Here is a 15,576-nt window from a genome sequence, read left to right on the forward strand (position 1 = left end):
CTTCAAGACAGCTGCATCAAAAACGTTTTTGACCTTTATATGGTCATAAATAAATGACAAAGTTGAAGAATAAGGTGCACAACCCAGACATCATCGAGAGTGACAAGAATTATCTGTGGCTGACAAGAAGCAGCTGCATGATTCATGCATCATCTTGTGGGTTATTAATTAGAGCTATAGCCTATAAATCTTAGGTAGAAGCTAGCAATGTTTATATGATCTACAAATCAGAGTAGTCACTTTCCCTGTTTACGCATTTTATAAAATAATGGACACCAGTAAACTAATTACTCTCTGTTAGCTATAACCCACCAGAAATTAGAACACCCCAAATTTATGTTCTTGATTTTGTTTTTTTTGTTTTTTTTTTTTTTTGTTTGTTTGTTTGTTTAACTGATTTGATATCTCTCATTTACAACTAAAATGCTGGTAAGGATTTTTGCTCTGAGTGCTCAGAGTACAAGGTATCAGGTAAATTAAACATTCCTTCACTCAGAAGGTGTTTATCGTCTGTGGACTCACAGATCTGCATGTCCAAGGCCACAGGGCGTCCAGGAGGTAAGCTGCAGTGCAGGGAGACACACAGCCTGCCCATCGAGAGGCCCTGATCTGACACCCGGCTTCCCACCTGCAGGGGCAGGCCAGCAGCTTCCTGATGCTCAGGAAGCAGGAGGACAGGGAGCTGGCCCCACGGCTCCTCACACAGGACACACTGCAAACACAGGTGCTTTCTAACAACCAGGCAAGGGACCTTTAGTCCAGGTAATTTCTACATAGCTTTATGGTGGAGTTTGTTTGCAAACTATTATTTTAACTCTTTTCAGGTTAAAATAATCAGTAGCTTTTAGAATTATATATACATAGCTACTGGGAAAACATCAAGAGAAAACAAACAAAATTCCCCACATTCCTTTTTAATTATGGAGTTTAGAAATTATGTGAAACAAACTAGTTTGAAAACTATGTGGCAAACAGTCTATGTTACCAACAGTTCAGTCTCTGTCCCCAGTGCTGATCCAATACGGAAGTCACAGTTTTGAGAAAAAAGATGAAGGTTATTGCTTTGCTAGCAAAGGACTCAGGTCCCAGGGTCTGTGATTCTGCCCATCAGCAGGAACAGGCTTGTTGAAGAGTTGGTTCAAAGGCTGCATTCCAGGTCTTCTCTGTTGGAGTTGTACTTCACTGGCTAATTTGGGAGGCAGTCATTTCTGGGATCTTCTGGTGCCATCCCCAAGTCTGAATTACTGTGGTTAGATGTGTACATCACTTAAGTGGGCTGGAGAACTTCTCTAGGAAATGTTTAAAATGTCTAAAGTTGATTTTAAATTGAAGCCCAAAACCAGAACTGTTATGAGTTCTTCAGATGATGATCTTCACCCTGAGACAATCCCGGAGCAAACCTAGCCTTCAGATGCTGGCAAAGTGCGGATGTGGCAAGGAGCTTCCACCAAGGTGGCACACCTTGCCTCCCTCTTCTGGAACACAGCCCCGATTCCTGGGGGGAAAGTGCCTGGACTGAAAGCCAGAAGCAAGACATTTCCAGCTTTCCTCTCAGCCAAGGGTGAACAGAGAGCAAGTTCCTGCCCGGGACAGTTCAACACAGGCCTGTGAAGGGAACCAGGAGGCCTAGCCCTGTGCCTGACACTGGAGCTGCACAGCCACCAGGAGGCGATGGGAAAGGCAAGGTGGAGCAGTCTCACTGCACTGGTTTAAGGACTGCTGGCCTGGAGCTTGGATCCAGGGCTCTCTTTCCTCAGGCCTGGCTTTGGAAAACTGCTCTTTGAGATGCAAATCCTCACAAAAGCCTCTTACCAGTTTTACAACCCAGGACTTTCTCAGGGGTCAGGAAAAACCCTTAGGAATGTGTCCTCTATGCAAATAGAGCCTTGTCCCTCTGTGGGAGCCTGCAGCCCTGGACCTTTGGGAGATGCTGGATAGCCCACAGGGCTGCTGGTGGCACCCCTGCTGGCTGGCGTAGGCCTGTTAGGGTCAGAGGTAATCTGAGGCAAGCACACAGCCTTGAGCACAGGGGAAAACTGTCCAGAGGCTCCTGACTGGAAGCCGCGGGGAGCCCAGGGTGCTGGAAGAGCCGCCTGCTCACATCCAGAGTAGGCTGCTGGGCTGCAGACAAGCACCCCCAGAATCAGACCTGCTGCGCTGCCTGCCAGGCACCAGTACCGAGGTCTCAGCAAATCAAGGGGGGCCCAGGAAATGAGGGTCTTAAAAGATGCTTCACACAGATGGCGGCAAAACCAAAATGCTTGTAGTTTTGGGGTTGCTTCCAGCCTGTGGGCCTCTCCCTTTCAAAAGGGAGAGTTTTAGATCAATGTTTTTAAAGACTTGTTTTAAAATGCAAAGTGCCACCTGAAGTGGGATCTAAGCCCAGATCATTCACACAAGGCCTCAGAGAACTTCAGATGCCTCAGGTCCAGCTTCTGAAGATGTTTCCCACGGGCAGTCATTCTGCCCCTTCCCCACGCCTTTGCTGGAATTCTTGAGGAGACTCAGGATGTAAGTTTTAGGTGTTTGGAAATGAGGAGGGCCAAACCCAGGACCCATGATAAACGAAAAATAACCACGAGATCCGTTTTAGACAAATTCAACAAGGCAGCCTAGAAGATGAGGATGTAGCAGAAGAAAATGAGACCTGATGGCTTCACCAAACTGTGAAGTGTGCCAACTGAGCCAGCCGGCCAGGACGCACAGGAGCCGCGCAGGGCCACCGGCAGCCGCACCTCCTGAGCCGTCCACAGGCCTGGACTCCACAGTCCCTGCCGCTAAGGCAGAAGCAGTGCAGGGGCTCCTGGGACTGGCCCTGGACTTGCTTGGGTTTTCTTTCCCGTCTGTTTCTGAGGGCGGCTGCATCTCATTCCCACAGTGTCTGTGGACTCAACACTGGACTTTATAAACGGGCACAGGTAAGTCTGATGGGTCGAGAACAAGACCAGAGCGCGAAATCAGGGAGAGGCTGCCTCACAGGACCTCAGCCTTGTCCCGTCCAGCGCACCCTCCAGAGTCCCCGTGTTTCTTCCGTTCCGAAGAGCACGGCCCCGACTGCCCCGCCGCTGTGCCGCCAGGCGCCTCCGCTCCCTCCAGGGGAGTTTAGGGTTCCTATCCAGTCCTGGCACACGCTCCTCCCTGGCCCTGGGAGAGTCCAGGGAGCCTGTCTGTTATCAGGGTGTGGCTCAGGACCAGCTGGTCCATCAGGCCAGGCCCTGGGTCCACCCAGCACACAGCAGCAGCAGGACAGCAGCGACTTCACGGGAGGAAGGCAGCTGCTTCTGGTGGAGACGGCTGGTGGACTTGGGTGCAGAGCTCGCCCGGCTCCAGGGGTGAGCTCTACCCTAGGAAGCAGTGGAGGCCAGGCAGCCTCCCCACCCTGTTGTGCTCCTGGGACATCAGAGCCGGAAGCCCCGCCCTCAGGCTAGATCAGACCCACTGCCCTGGTGGAAGGTGGGCCAGTCCATCACAGCCCTATTGTTAAAGTAGAGATGGTTTTCTCCTCCTCCTCTTCACTCCCCTCCCTCATCTCTCCTTTCCTTAACTTCCCCTCCCTAAGCTCCCCTCCCTAATCCCAGGAGAAAGGAGAGTACCCGCTCCCCATCCTGGCCCAGGTACCTTGCCTTGAGCGCGCACCCACTGAAGGAGGGTGACGGCAAAGACAGCTGCGCGACCAGGCAGTCCGGACGATGGCCCCATTCCCCCACCCCTAGGCTCACTGTGGACACGCTCAGGAGCACCACGGAGGCTGTTTCAGAGGTAGAAGACCCTGGGGCTCCCCCTGGGAACACCTCCTGCCAGCTCCTTTGTCTGTGGGGTGAGCCCAGGTGAAGTCACAGGAGGGACGATGGACGTGAACCCAGGCAGCCAGGACGCCTTCAACACCACTTGGCACAGATCACGCTCCGGACGCTGCCCAGAGTTCCACCCAGTGGGAGTCCTGCCACCAGGCCCCTCCCGCAGGCGGCGCTCTCTTCTCGCTTAAATAAATCCTGCTCCCCTCGTTCACTCTCTCCTTCCACGATTGTCCAGGGATTTTTTTCTTCTAAATTTGTGAGACAAGAACCCAGAAGAAATTGGCAAAGCAGGGATGCAGTCTCATCTCAAAACTCGGTTCATGATCACCCTTTCCCACCTAAGGCCAGGTATCTTCCTGGACTCATACCCCCCACGGGCTGAAACGGCAGACTTCAGGAGGGCGCAGAGGATCAGCAGTCGCCCGAGGAGCCACTGAATCGCCACCGTCAGCACACCTGGGCTGCGACCCTCCAGCCACCTCTGTAGAAACCCCGCACTCCTTGACGGGAACCAGGTCTCTGGGACGGGGGTCTCGGTGTCTCTCCTTTCCTAGTAAAGCAGCGAAACTTCTTCCTTTTTCTCAAAACCTGTGTCCTAGCTATTGGACAGGTATGGGGACAGGACTGAGCTTTGGTAACACTGGTGTCCTGTCCTGCCCTGGTTCCTGGACTGGCGTGGGGACAGGGCTGGCTTTGGTAACACTGGGGTCCTGTCCTGTCCTAGTTCCTGGACTGGCATGGGGACAGGGCTGGCTTTGGTAACACTGGGGTCCTGTCCTGTCCTAGTTCCTGGACTGGCATGGGGACAGGGCTGGCTTTGGTAACACTGGGGTCCTGTCCTGTCCTAGTTCCTGGACTGGCATGGGGACAGGGCTGGCTTTGGTAACACTGGGGTCCTCTCCTGTCCCGGCCACCCTTGGCTCTTCCTCATTCCCACACCTTCTTCCTAGCTTTGTTTCCTCCTTGCTAAAAGAAAACCACCTTCTCCCAACCATGGAGACCTGGATGCCGTGATCCAGTGGAGCCTCCTCTTGGTGGCAGAGCTCCTGCCCCTGCTAAGGGTCCCGTCCCCGCTCCCCATGGCTCCCCCGCAGGGCTTACTGTGCAGGGCTTGCTCCACTCACACGGTTACAGGAGCTGCACGTGTCTTAGCTCAGGGAAGGAGAGGACCCTTGGGGGAGAGGAGAGGATGGTTCTGAGACTGGGACATGGGCCAGGAAAGAGTCAGCCCAGCAACCAGCAGTGCTGGGCTCCTGGCTGCCCTGGTGGGACAGTCTGGAGGGAGGGGGGTTTCAGTGTGAACAAAGCGGGTGGAGACAGGAAGGGCCAGGGTGGGCCTCCAAGGGAGAGCCACACCATCCCTCCACTCGGCGGAGAGGCTGGACTCCCTCCACGCCTCCGTGGGCAGACTCCTGTCAGACCAGGAACCCGGGAAGCAAAGGTCTGGCACAGCAGGCTGTGGACGTAGCAGTGTCGCACGATGATCCTGGGGAAGCTGCCGACTGACTCCTGGAGGCCAGGACACTGGATGATTCTGGGCAAACGCTCCTGGGTTGGCAGGAGACAAAGGAGCCCTGAGAGGTCAGGATCCCACAGGGGCAGGAGCTGCAAGTGTTTATGGAGGACATTTGCCTGGAGGGGTTTAGCAAAGCCATTTTAGCAGCCCCAACTCTTGAACTGGGAAAGTGGACGGGTCAGGGCTGTGCACACACAGTGAGGCCTGCTGGGACTTTCCGCACTGGTTCTGTGACTTCTGAAACCGCTCTCCCAGGAGTAGACGTCCATGGGTACGTGAGCACATGACGGGCACACTGGACGTGGCCCCTTTCCTCACTGCAGACGTAGTGGGTGCAGTGACCACTACTTCCGCGGCTAGCAGGCTTGACGCCAAGTCCTTGTTCCACACACAGCTATGCGCATTTCAGCAACTGTTCCATCTCTGCACCCAGTTTCCTTATCAGCAAAAGGTGACGTTTTGGACTGTGTGATAATCAGGAAGCCCAGCTTGTGGCACGGAGTGCTGCTTCAAAAAACACAGTCCTCACGTCACGATTTAATCTAGGAAAGCCCAGGAACTGTACCTCTAGACCAGCGGGTGGAGCACCAGGGAAGCTGCCGCAGGTGCCCCGTGTACAGAGCGACTCCACGCAGGACGGTGACAGGCGCGTGGCACGCACATTATTCTTCCCAAGCCCCTTCACACAGGACCCCCGCACACGTGCACCTCGCCCTTCGATGAAGTCCACTAAGCACATTGTCTGCCTGAGGAGACCCAGTCTGCATTTCCTAGTTGGGATGAGAATTCAAGCCCCACACTGAACAGGAACACCAGCCTCCTTCAGTACTAAGATATCAAAGCGTTTCCGAGGTCAGTCTGCAAAGCCGAGTGAGGCAAATGATTTAGCCATGTTGAAAAAAAGAGATAGGCCTATATTTGACATTTTCAATTTCATTTGATTTAACAACATTCAAGAAAAGGCCAGCAGAATTATTTCATATGAAATGAAAATGCCGAACTTTTTCACGTGTCAAGAAAGCTTTGATAACATTGGACTCTCACCTGCTTGGAGATTTCACATTTGGATGTGTGAATAGAGGACAGAGTCCAGGCACACGGTATCCCTTCTCCTGCATAATTTGAACCTGACCCGGGCAGTGCCAGTGGCCATCTTGGCCTCTCGTGCTGCACGTGGCACGTGTGTGAGACACAGCCAGCTCCATCTCCATGGTGCACTGACCACCAGGCCAGAGGACTCCAAGTCCCACGGGGACACTAAGTGGGAAAGACTGGCTGGCCAGGCAGGTGACGTGGCCAGGGTGGGAGGGGACTGTGGGAGCCCAGCTGGGGCTGCACCTGCCTGCTCTTCCTGTGTCCTGTGTGTCCTCAGCCCTGTGCTCAAGGACAAACAGGGCTCTGTCACCCTTCAGAACCCAACATCACACTGAAAATTAACCCGACCGTGCAAGTCCCAACCAGTCAGGAAGATTAACATTATGATTCAATTTAAATATAAAATGCACATTTCGATTTTTTTGCTTTTGGCTCCTTACCTTGGTAAGTGAGTTTGAACCCTTGCCGGTTTTGTGAATGGTCACTGTAAAAGCGGACAAGGGTCTCATGCGTTGTGCTCAGCAATGCCAAGGGCAGATCTGTGCCACTGAACTGTCCGATCATTGGGCTGGTGTGGTAAGGTCCATTTTGAATTTCAAGGTAGTCATGATTAGCTTCAGTAGAGAAATTCAGAAATTGGATGTGTGCACCTATGCAAAAATATGAAAATAATTGAAGGTCAGTTTAAACTATAAAATGCATGCTCACCCACAGTGGCTATAACGGTGTTTCAACAGCACAGCAATGCACTGGAGGAGACATGCCCTTGCGATCACTGCAGACCTTGGTCCAGTGTCACCTCCCCACCTGGCAGTGTGATCTTTTCCCTTGGAATTCATGTCCATGGGTCAACCCACTGTGGACTATGGATGTGGCCAGTGTGTTCCATGGGGGTCCACGGGGGTAGTCCTGAGGACAGTGGTTAGCACACATTCTCATGGCTTGGTCTTTCCCAGCTGCTATCACAGTTGTTACCACCATAAACACGAGGTGGGACTATGTCATCGCAGGTATACAAGGCTCTGTCAGGGGGAAGCTAACACTGGTCAAAAGAAATATGCAACTAATTAAAACTTAAAAGTTGCTTTTAAGTTAACTGATAGTCAACCACTGTACAAGAGATTTATTATCTCAGCAGGTGGTTATTTTTATTTGTTCTATACATGTAAAGCAAATTAGTAATATTTATGAGAAACCCAATCTGATAAACTCTACTGTACCTTTCAAAATTCAACAACAGCCTGGCTTAGCCCAATATACCAAAAGATTTTCCAGATAAGCAACATCTCTGGTATCATATTGATCTGGGCATGAAATAAGCAATGGTAATAGTTTTTAAGAAAGTCAAAATCAAGAAGAAACTTGCTGTGGTGCTATGACATTTGGAGACTAACTTGACTGCTATGTCTAAAATATTTTGTTTTAAAAATTATGTACAGGACTCCAAAGACATTGGTCTTTGCGCAAATCCATGTAATCAAGTTATAAAGTTGGGCAGTGAAATCTAAGCCAAGGACAATGACTGTGAGTGAGCGTGGGGAGATTTGCTCTACGTGGCTTCTCTCCTTCTTTCCCTATGTGGTGCTAGTGATCAGAGACAAGGTCTTACCCGTGCTGGGCAGCAGCCTGCCCTGAACTGAGCCGCAGCCCCTCCTGCTTTCCATGGCTGAGAACTTCACTCTTATTTTCCATCAAATAAACCATGTTCCCTGGAATGGGTAAACTAAAGGCAGTGCTCACATGACCTGTCCTACCCAAGTGCAGGTGGAAACAGGATCTCAAGGAAACAGGGCTTCTCCTGTGTCCAAGGAAGAAGGGGTTGCCAAGCCCTGCCTCAGTGAAAGGTTAGAAGAGAAAGTCAAGGAAGCAGTGCATGGAAGAAAAACCCCACAGTATGGAATGAAATTGGGAGTCAGTCCCACAGGGAAAAGAATTTCCTTCACTGGGGAGGAGACGTTCTGAGGAGGAGCAAAGGAACAAAACCGGCCTGGGTGGGCAAAGGGCAGGCCTCTCTCAGACCCAAGGCCCCACCTGCTAGGTCCTCGCTAGAACCCCACAGGTAACCCTGGCTATTCCAGCACTCTTACAGGAGGACGACTAAGGTCAGGCTGTCAGGAGGTCCACTGAGGCACAGGCGGCCAGGGTGAGATCCGGGCATTGGGCTGACAGCATCCTCACTGGGGTCTAGCATGAAATCAGCTGGACAAGAGCTAATGGTCTCATGGAATTAAAAATATTCCACTGCTCTTGGAGAAAACTGGCGTGTTCTACTTGTTCAGCTTGGCTAGGAAGAGGAAGGATGGGAGAAAGCAGAATGCAAAGACTTCGGCAAGTCTGGAGAGGCAACCCCAGAAGAGAAGGAAGCCCTGGAGCTCTCCCAGAACGAGACTAGATCCACGCTCTGCAGCCTTTGGCTGTATAGACAGCATTCGAGGAACCCAGAGAGGGACAGGCCCCTCTGCAGTCATCTTGGCCATCTACCACCTTCCGCTGTGCACAACCAAGACAAAGGACTTAAAACATTTTGGTAAATATATATAAATGTCAAATATTGTTCTTGGCTGAACAGTTACCAGTGAACAATTTTTCTCCCTAAATTCTAGCAAATATTTTTGGTCAGAAGAAGTTCAAAGGCAGTGAAGTACACAGAAGAAAGAGGAAAGGATTGGAAGATGAAGGCTGTCCTATGTACTGCTCCCCACCCCGTGTGACAGCTGAGCCAGGTGGCAGCTGAGCCAGGTGACCGTGCCGCAGGCTACAGGCCAGCACCCTGTCTGCCTCCTTACCGCTGCTCATCTGAATAGCTTCCTCTGGGCTGTGAGCCACATGAAGGGGCCCACCGAGTGTGCGTGTGTGCCTGCGTGTGCGCCAGGGATCCTGACATGGCCTGCCGCAGTTCATCAGTGCCCGGCAAGGGTCTCACTGCAGGTGGACCGAGAGCAGAGAGCAACCAGACATGTCCCACAGAGGCCCTGCAGTCCTGTTCATGGCAAAGAGAACCAGAGGAAGAGGACGGCAAGGGCAAGCCTAGGACTTCCAGACACCTTCTGAGAAACATGGAAGGACACAGTCAAGAGAGAAATGAAAGACAATATTCAGGGAGCTGCAGATGGAAGTGTCTGGAAGGTGGGACACAGTGGGAGTGTGTCTGGAAGGTGGGACACAGTGGGAGTGTGTCTGGAAGGTGGGACACAGTGGGAGTGTGTCTGGAAGGTGGGACACAGTGGGAGTGTGGCCTTTCACTCATTCGAAATTAAATCTGAAATGGAAATGGAATTATGACGATTATAATATTGTGAGCAAAATTACCATTTTAAGCAGGATAAAGTATCCGGCCTCACATCAAACCACCTAATACCTATCAGGAAATAGAACAGGACCCAGCTCTAATCTGGTTTAAAGTAGAATCATTTCACTATCTAACTTTCAGCAAATTGCATCCAGTTTGACATCACAGAGCCTGATTGAAGGGATTAGAATAAGCCTGGCCTCTTTATCCTTTTACTATCTCACAGAGTGACTTAAAACTATATTATTACAACAAGAAAGCCAATCACAATGTCTGTCTTCTGTGAATTTACACAGCACATTTTCATCTGGTTGTAGTTACATATTGAAAATCAAGTGCCAACAGAGTCACCTGCTCAGAGGACTTTTGCCTCTGGGCTTTGACAGACCCTTGAATAGTAATGTGACCATGACTTCAGAGTCAAACCCTCATTTTCAGTTGACAGTCTCATGAATATTAACTGCCCTGCCTCGGTCCTCTAGACTTCTATCGTTCCCTGTGGTACCAGATGACCCATAGGCATGGAGCGGCATTTTGTGCAATCTTAGTACAGTGATTTTGAAAAATGAAAGATCAAGATAAAAAAAAAAACTAGGAACTTGGTGACATTTCTGTCAACTGTACCTCTGGACATTTTCAAGAAAATAAGAACCGAAGTTCTCAGTCGATTCAACTTCAACAATTGCAACACAAACCAGCAGATTAAACTTGTAAAAGAAATGAGAAATAGCATAAGATGGCAGAATTTGGCCTGGCTATACCACAAAGTTAACAGGTAAAGGAGGACTCTCTGGGTCAGGCAGGAGCACCACTTCAAAACAGCCAGAAGGGGTGCTATATTCTGCTCTTTTTAATGAAACAAAATAAAATTAATAAACCCTTAGCCAAGCTAACCAAGAGAAAGAGGGAGAAAACTAAAATTACTAATATTTGTGATGAAAGAGGAAATATCACCCTGGATACTACTAAAATATAGGAAGATAATCAGAAACTATTTTGAAAATATATACTCCAATACCATAGAAAATCTTGAAGACATCCACATGTTTAGAGACATATGACTACCCAAATCAAATCAGGACATTGAAAATTTAAACAGATCAATTTCAAGCAATTAAGTTGAAGAGGCCATCAAAAACCTATCAACAAAGAAAAATCCAGGACTGGACAGATTCTCAGCCAAGTCCAACAAGACCTTGAAAGAAGAATTAACACCAATACTCCTCAAATTAGTCCATGAAATAGAAAAGGAGGGAAACCTTCCAAACTCATTCTATGAAGCTAGTATTTCCCTGATACCAAAACCACACAAAGACACATCAAGGAAAGAAAATTTCAGACAAATATCCCTGATGAACGTAGATGTAAAAATTTCAATAAAATACTGGCAAAGTACATATGAAAACATATTAAGAAGATAGTACACCATGATCAAATGGGGTTCATACCAGGAATGCAAGGTTGGTTCAACATATGGAAATCAATAAACGTAATTCATCACATCAATAAAGACAAGAATCACATGATCATCTCAATAAATGCAGAAGAAGCATTTGACAAAATGTAATATTAATTCATGTTCGAAAAACTAGGAATAGTAGGAACATACCTCAACACTGTAAAAACTGCATACATTAATGCAATGCCAACATCATTCTAAAAGGAAAAAAACAGAAAGCATTTCCACTAAAAACTGGAACAAGACAGGGATACCCTCTTTTCATCACTTATATTCAAAACAGCCCTTGAAACTCTAGCCAAAGCAATTAAGCAGAAGAAATAAATTTAAGGGATACAAATAGGAAAAGAAGAGCTCAAACTATCCCTACTGGGCTAATGGCATAATTCTATAGTTAGAAGACCCAAAAAACTCCACCAGAAAGATTCTAAAACTCATAAATGAATTTGGCAAAGTAGCAGGATATAAAATTAACACCCATAAATCAATTGTGTTCTTATACATCAGTGATAAATCAACTGAAAGAGAAATTAGAAAAAACTATCCCATTCACAGTATCATCAAAAAAATATTTGGGAATCAATCTAAGAAAAGAGGTAAAAGATCTCTTCAATGAAAACTACAGAACACTAGAGAGAGAACTTGAAAAAGAGGTTTGAAGATGGAAAGATCTCCCATGTTCTTGATTAAGCAGAATTAATATTGTCAAAATGATCAAAAGTGCTCTACAGATTTAATGCAATTTCTATTAAAAAATCCAATGATGTTCTTCATAGAAATAGAAAAAGAAGTCATAAAATTTATTTGGAAAAATAAGAGACCCAGAAAGCCAAAGACATCTTTAGCAAGAAGTGTGAAGCAGGAGGCATCACAATACCAGAACTTAAGCTACACTACAGAGCTACAGTGATAAAATCAGCACTGCATTGGTACCAAAACAGACATGAAGACCAACGGTACAGAACGGAAACCACAGAGACAAGCCCACATGAAAACAGTTGTCTCATACTAGACATAGGTGTCATGACATACAGGGGAGAAAAGGTAGTCTCTGAACAAACGGTGCTGGGAGAACTAGAAAGCCACAGGTAGCACGACGGAATGACACCCCTCGCTCCAGCCCTGCACAAAGCTTTAGACCAGGCACGGAGCCCACTAGAAGAAAATATAGGCCCATATTTTCCTCATTTTGACTTAAGAACCGACTTCCTTAACAAGATTCCTAAAGTACAGGAAGAAAATCTTAGAAGAAGAAAAACTTGCACTTTAGAGAGAAAAAAAGAGAAAACCTCTGCCACTTGCACCTCAGAGCATTTATCTCCACGATATATAAAGAACTGAAAAACTTAACACCAAAGAAAAAAACTCCAAAAAAAAAACCCAATCAATAAATGGGCAAAGGCACTGAATATACATACACATCACAAAAGAATAAAAATGGCCAACAAATACATGAAAAAGTGTTTAACTTCTCTAGCAATTAGACAAATGAAAGTTAGAACAACACTGAGATTCCATCTCACTCCAGTCTGAATGGCAATTATCAAGAATAGGTCACAGTGAATGTTGGCGAGGATGTGGGGAAAGGCACACTCACACATTGCTGCTGGGACCAAGCGCTTCTGAAGACAGGCCAGAAAAGGTTTCAGTGCTCACAAGCATCAAAATTATGAATTATTTAAAGTGGAAAACCTGAGAGTTAGTAGCTGAACATGAAAACATTTTTATAAACACACAATCAGTATAATGTACATTAAAAAGCTCATAAAGCAACACTATCTTTTCAGGTTTAAGTGCTACATATTGTTCTTAAAATGTGCCACAACCTGAAGAAAGCCTTCAAAATTTTTCAAAAGAAACCATGGCCGTGATTGAGTTCCAGCGGCAGATTCGAGAAGGTGCAGTGTAAATGCAGACAGGCAGATGCGTCAGGGTGATAGTGCCCACACCACGTGCCTGCACGGCACCAGCCGGCTGATCCAATTCTCACCCACAGTCCTTGGCTAAGGTGACTTTCCAAACAACTCCCTATTCTGAAGTTCTGCCAAAGCTTTCCCGAACTCTGCCACCCTTGTTCAGGAACCGCGGTCATGGGGACAGGACGTGGCCCGTTTTTATCAGCAGGCTTCTGGGGATGAAGGCGTGAGTCCTGTGTCACTCACCGTAGCCGATGGGCAGCGAGATCTTCCAGGTGCAGTCCAGGTTGTTGGGGTAGGAGCCGGGAAAGCCAGGACTCAGGATCACCCCGCCCAGGCTGGTCAGCGTGCCTCCACAGGTTGCTGTTAATGGACAACAGCCGTGAGTCTCAGGGACAGCCCTGCCCAGAGTGCTGCCCCAGCTCCACCTGCCGGGGAGAGCAGGCCTGCAGAGTGGATGCAGCCGGGGTCTGGGGGCACCCATCGCCAGAAAGTGACCCTCCTGAAACGGCCTTTTTGATCCAAGCGTGATGGAGATGAAGATGGGAATCGAAGGAGACAATGCCATTTCCAGCTGAGGGGACAGAGCCTCGCGAGAGCGTCCGAGCCTGAGCAATGGCACCTCTCTGGGCACCAAAGACTGTGTGGAACCTCCAGGCTTCCCTGTCTGTCACCTTGGGTGACCTCCTGCCTGCTTCAGCAGCCCCTCTCCATGTCTGACCTTTAGTGGGTAAACAGCTCATGCAGAGTTATCACTGAATATGGTGTTCTTAAAGGACAAGGGGCTGGAGGGGGATCTGTGGATCTCATTTACGACAGGCTCCTGGTGTCTTGGAACTAATGACACAGGCCATGCCCTGAAGACCCCACGGTGCATGGAGTCTCCAGCCACCTCTCCTGGATCTCTCAGGTCCATCTATATGGCTCATTGTGGGTCATGTTGACTTTTAAATGAAAATCCGTTCTCTGTACCTTAAAGAATTACAGAAGTTGATGCGACTTCACTATTGGCTAATACAGAAGTCACACAAAACAAGACACGTCAATTCCATTTGCTCATGTCAGTTAACTGCACCAGTAAAACACTTCCTGGCATAGCACGGAGCGGCCACAGTGGTTTTCTGTTGGACGGAATGCCTGCTGGGAATTGATTTCACCTCAAAGTTTAAAGAATCGAAGTCGGCATGTGTGAGGAAAAGTGCTTCATGTAAAAAGCAGCAGGGTAACCTAGGCCCTGTGTAAGCAGCTCAGATCTCCCGCAGCCTCTAGATGCGTGCCCCAGCGCAGCACCTCACTGGTGATGTGGAAAAGCTAGCTGGTTTCGCTGGCAGAGGACCCGTGACAGAGCACCTCGCCGCTCCGGGGGGACCAACACCTCGCACCAGCACAGTCCTTGGCAAACGAGCCCTGGACAGCGTGCGCCTAAGGCAGGGGTGACACTGCACTGCAGACTCTAAGGATGCTTGCACTGGTCAGCTCAGAGTGGACCCCGACCTCCCAAGCACCTCTGGCCAGATGGGGTCTTGGAGTAGCTGGAGGTTAGAGGCTCCGAGTGTGGCACACCGTCTGACCAGCATTGAGGAGCCCCGAGGGCCAGGAAGGAAGACCCCCACAGAGACTCTGTCCCACCAGACAGGCACGCACGGCTTGCTCTGGAGCTGGGGTCTTCCAAGGCCCACTACAAGCTGAAAGCACAGTGACCCGTAGTGCCTGGCTCTGTCCCCACTGGTGAGGGGCATTAAACAGAGATGTCATGACGGTTCCGTGGACAGAGGCAGGCTGCATGCCTGTGGGTGGTGGCCTGGAGGGCCACTCGGCACGTCCAGGTGGGTCCTGTGTGCAAGCTGACGGGACACTCCCCTCCAGAATTCAGGGAATGCTGGATTCCCAATATTGTCTCAGAAAAATCAAAACTGATTAAACTCACGAGGGTCAGAATGGAAACGTTTTAAATAAAGACAGGATCAGCACTGCCAATTTCTCTCTGCCCTGGGCTCTGCCATGGCAGGCAGGGCAGTGAGCCCAGAGGAGGTTGAGGGAAGGCAGAGGGCGGCAGGGTCCTGAGTGAGGCAGCTCTCCCGGGCGCGCAAGGGAAGGACAGGGCTGCGGGCCTGTGACTATGCTGGGGTGGGAGCGGCCGCACAAGCCCGCAAGCTGCAAGGAGCCGGCCCGTCTCCTGTTGGCAGGGGTTAGGATGTGCCCAGGTCAGCACGCACTCGAGGCTGGCAGGCCTCAGCGCACGCGATCCTGCTCCTCAAACAGTCTAGAAAGTCTCTCCCTACAGAGGCACCAGAGTCTCCCAGAGCTAACACGCTTGTCTACTCGGCCTTAGCTGCGCTGTTTCTGATGTGAAATGAGAACATTTCCAACCTCAAATCACTTATGTGTCCATGAAGTTTCTTTCTGTACATTTGGCTTTCCTGGGATTAAAGGCCTCTACAGAACGGCTACCTTCCTCATCCCCATACATTAATGATATAAATTGATTCAAATTCAATTCGACA

At 49.1% G+C, this 15,576-nt stretch overlaps 1 protein-coding gene across 2 annotated transcripts in view; it reads right to left on the minus strand.

The window, feature by feature from the left end:
• Positions 1 to 15,576, minus strand: part of CSMD1 (CUB and Sushi multiple domains 1) — a 290,133-nt gene that overhangs the window by 136,577 nt on the left and 137,980 nt on the right. For both annotated transcript variants that reach the window (XM_079142910.1, XM_079142909.1), the window contains exons 19-20: positions 13,319 to 13,435; positions 6,849 to 7,058 (exon numbers count right to left, since the gene is read on the minus strand). In XM_079142910.1, the coding sequence (XP_078999036.1) occupies positions 6,849 to 7,058; positions 13,319 to 13,435 (327 nt within the window). The remainder of the gene's footprint in view (positions 1 to 6,848; positions 7,059 to 13,318; positions 13,436 to 15,576) is intronic.

This window comes from Sciurus vulgaris (genome assembly GCF_902686455.1).
Source record: "Sciurus vulgaris genome assembly, chromosome: 5".
Lineage (NCBI taxonomy): Eukaryota > Metazoa > Chordata > Mammalia > Rodentia > Sciuridae > Sciurus > Sciurus vulgaris.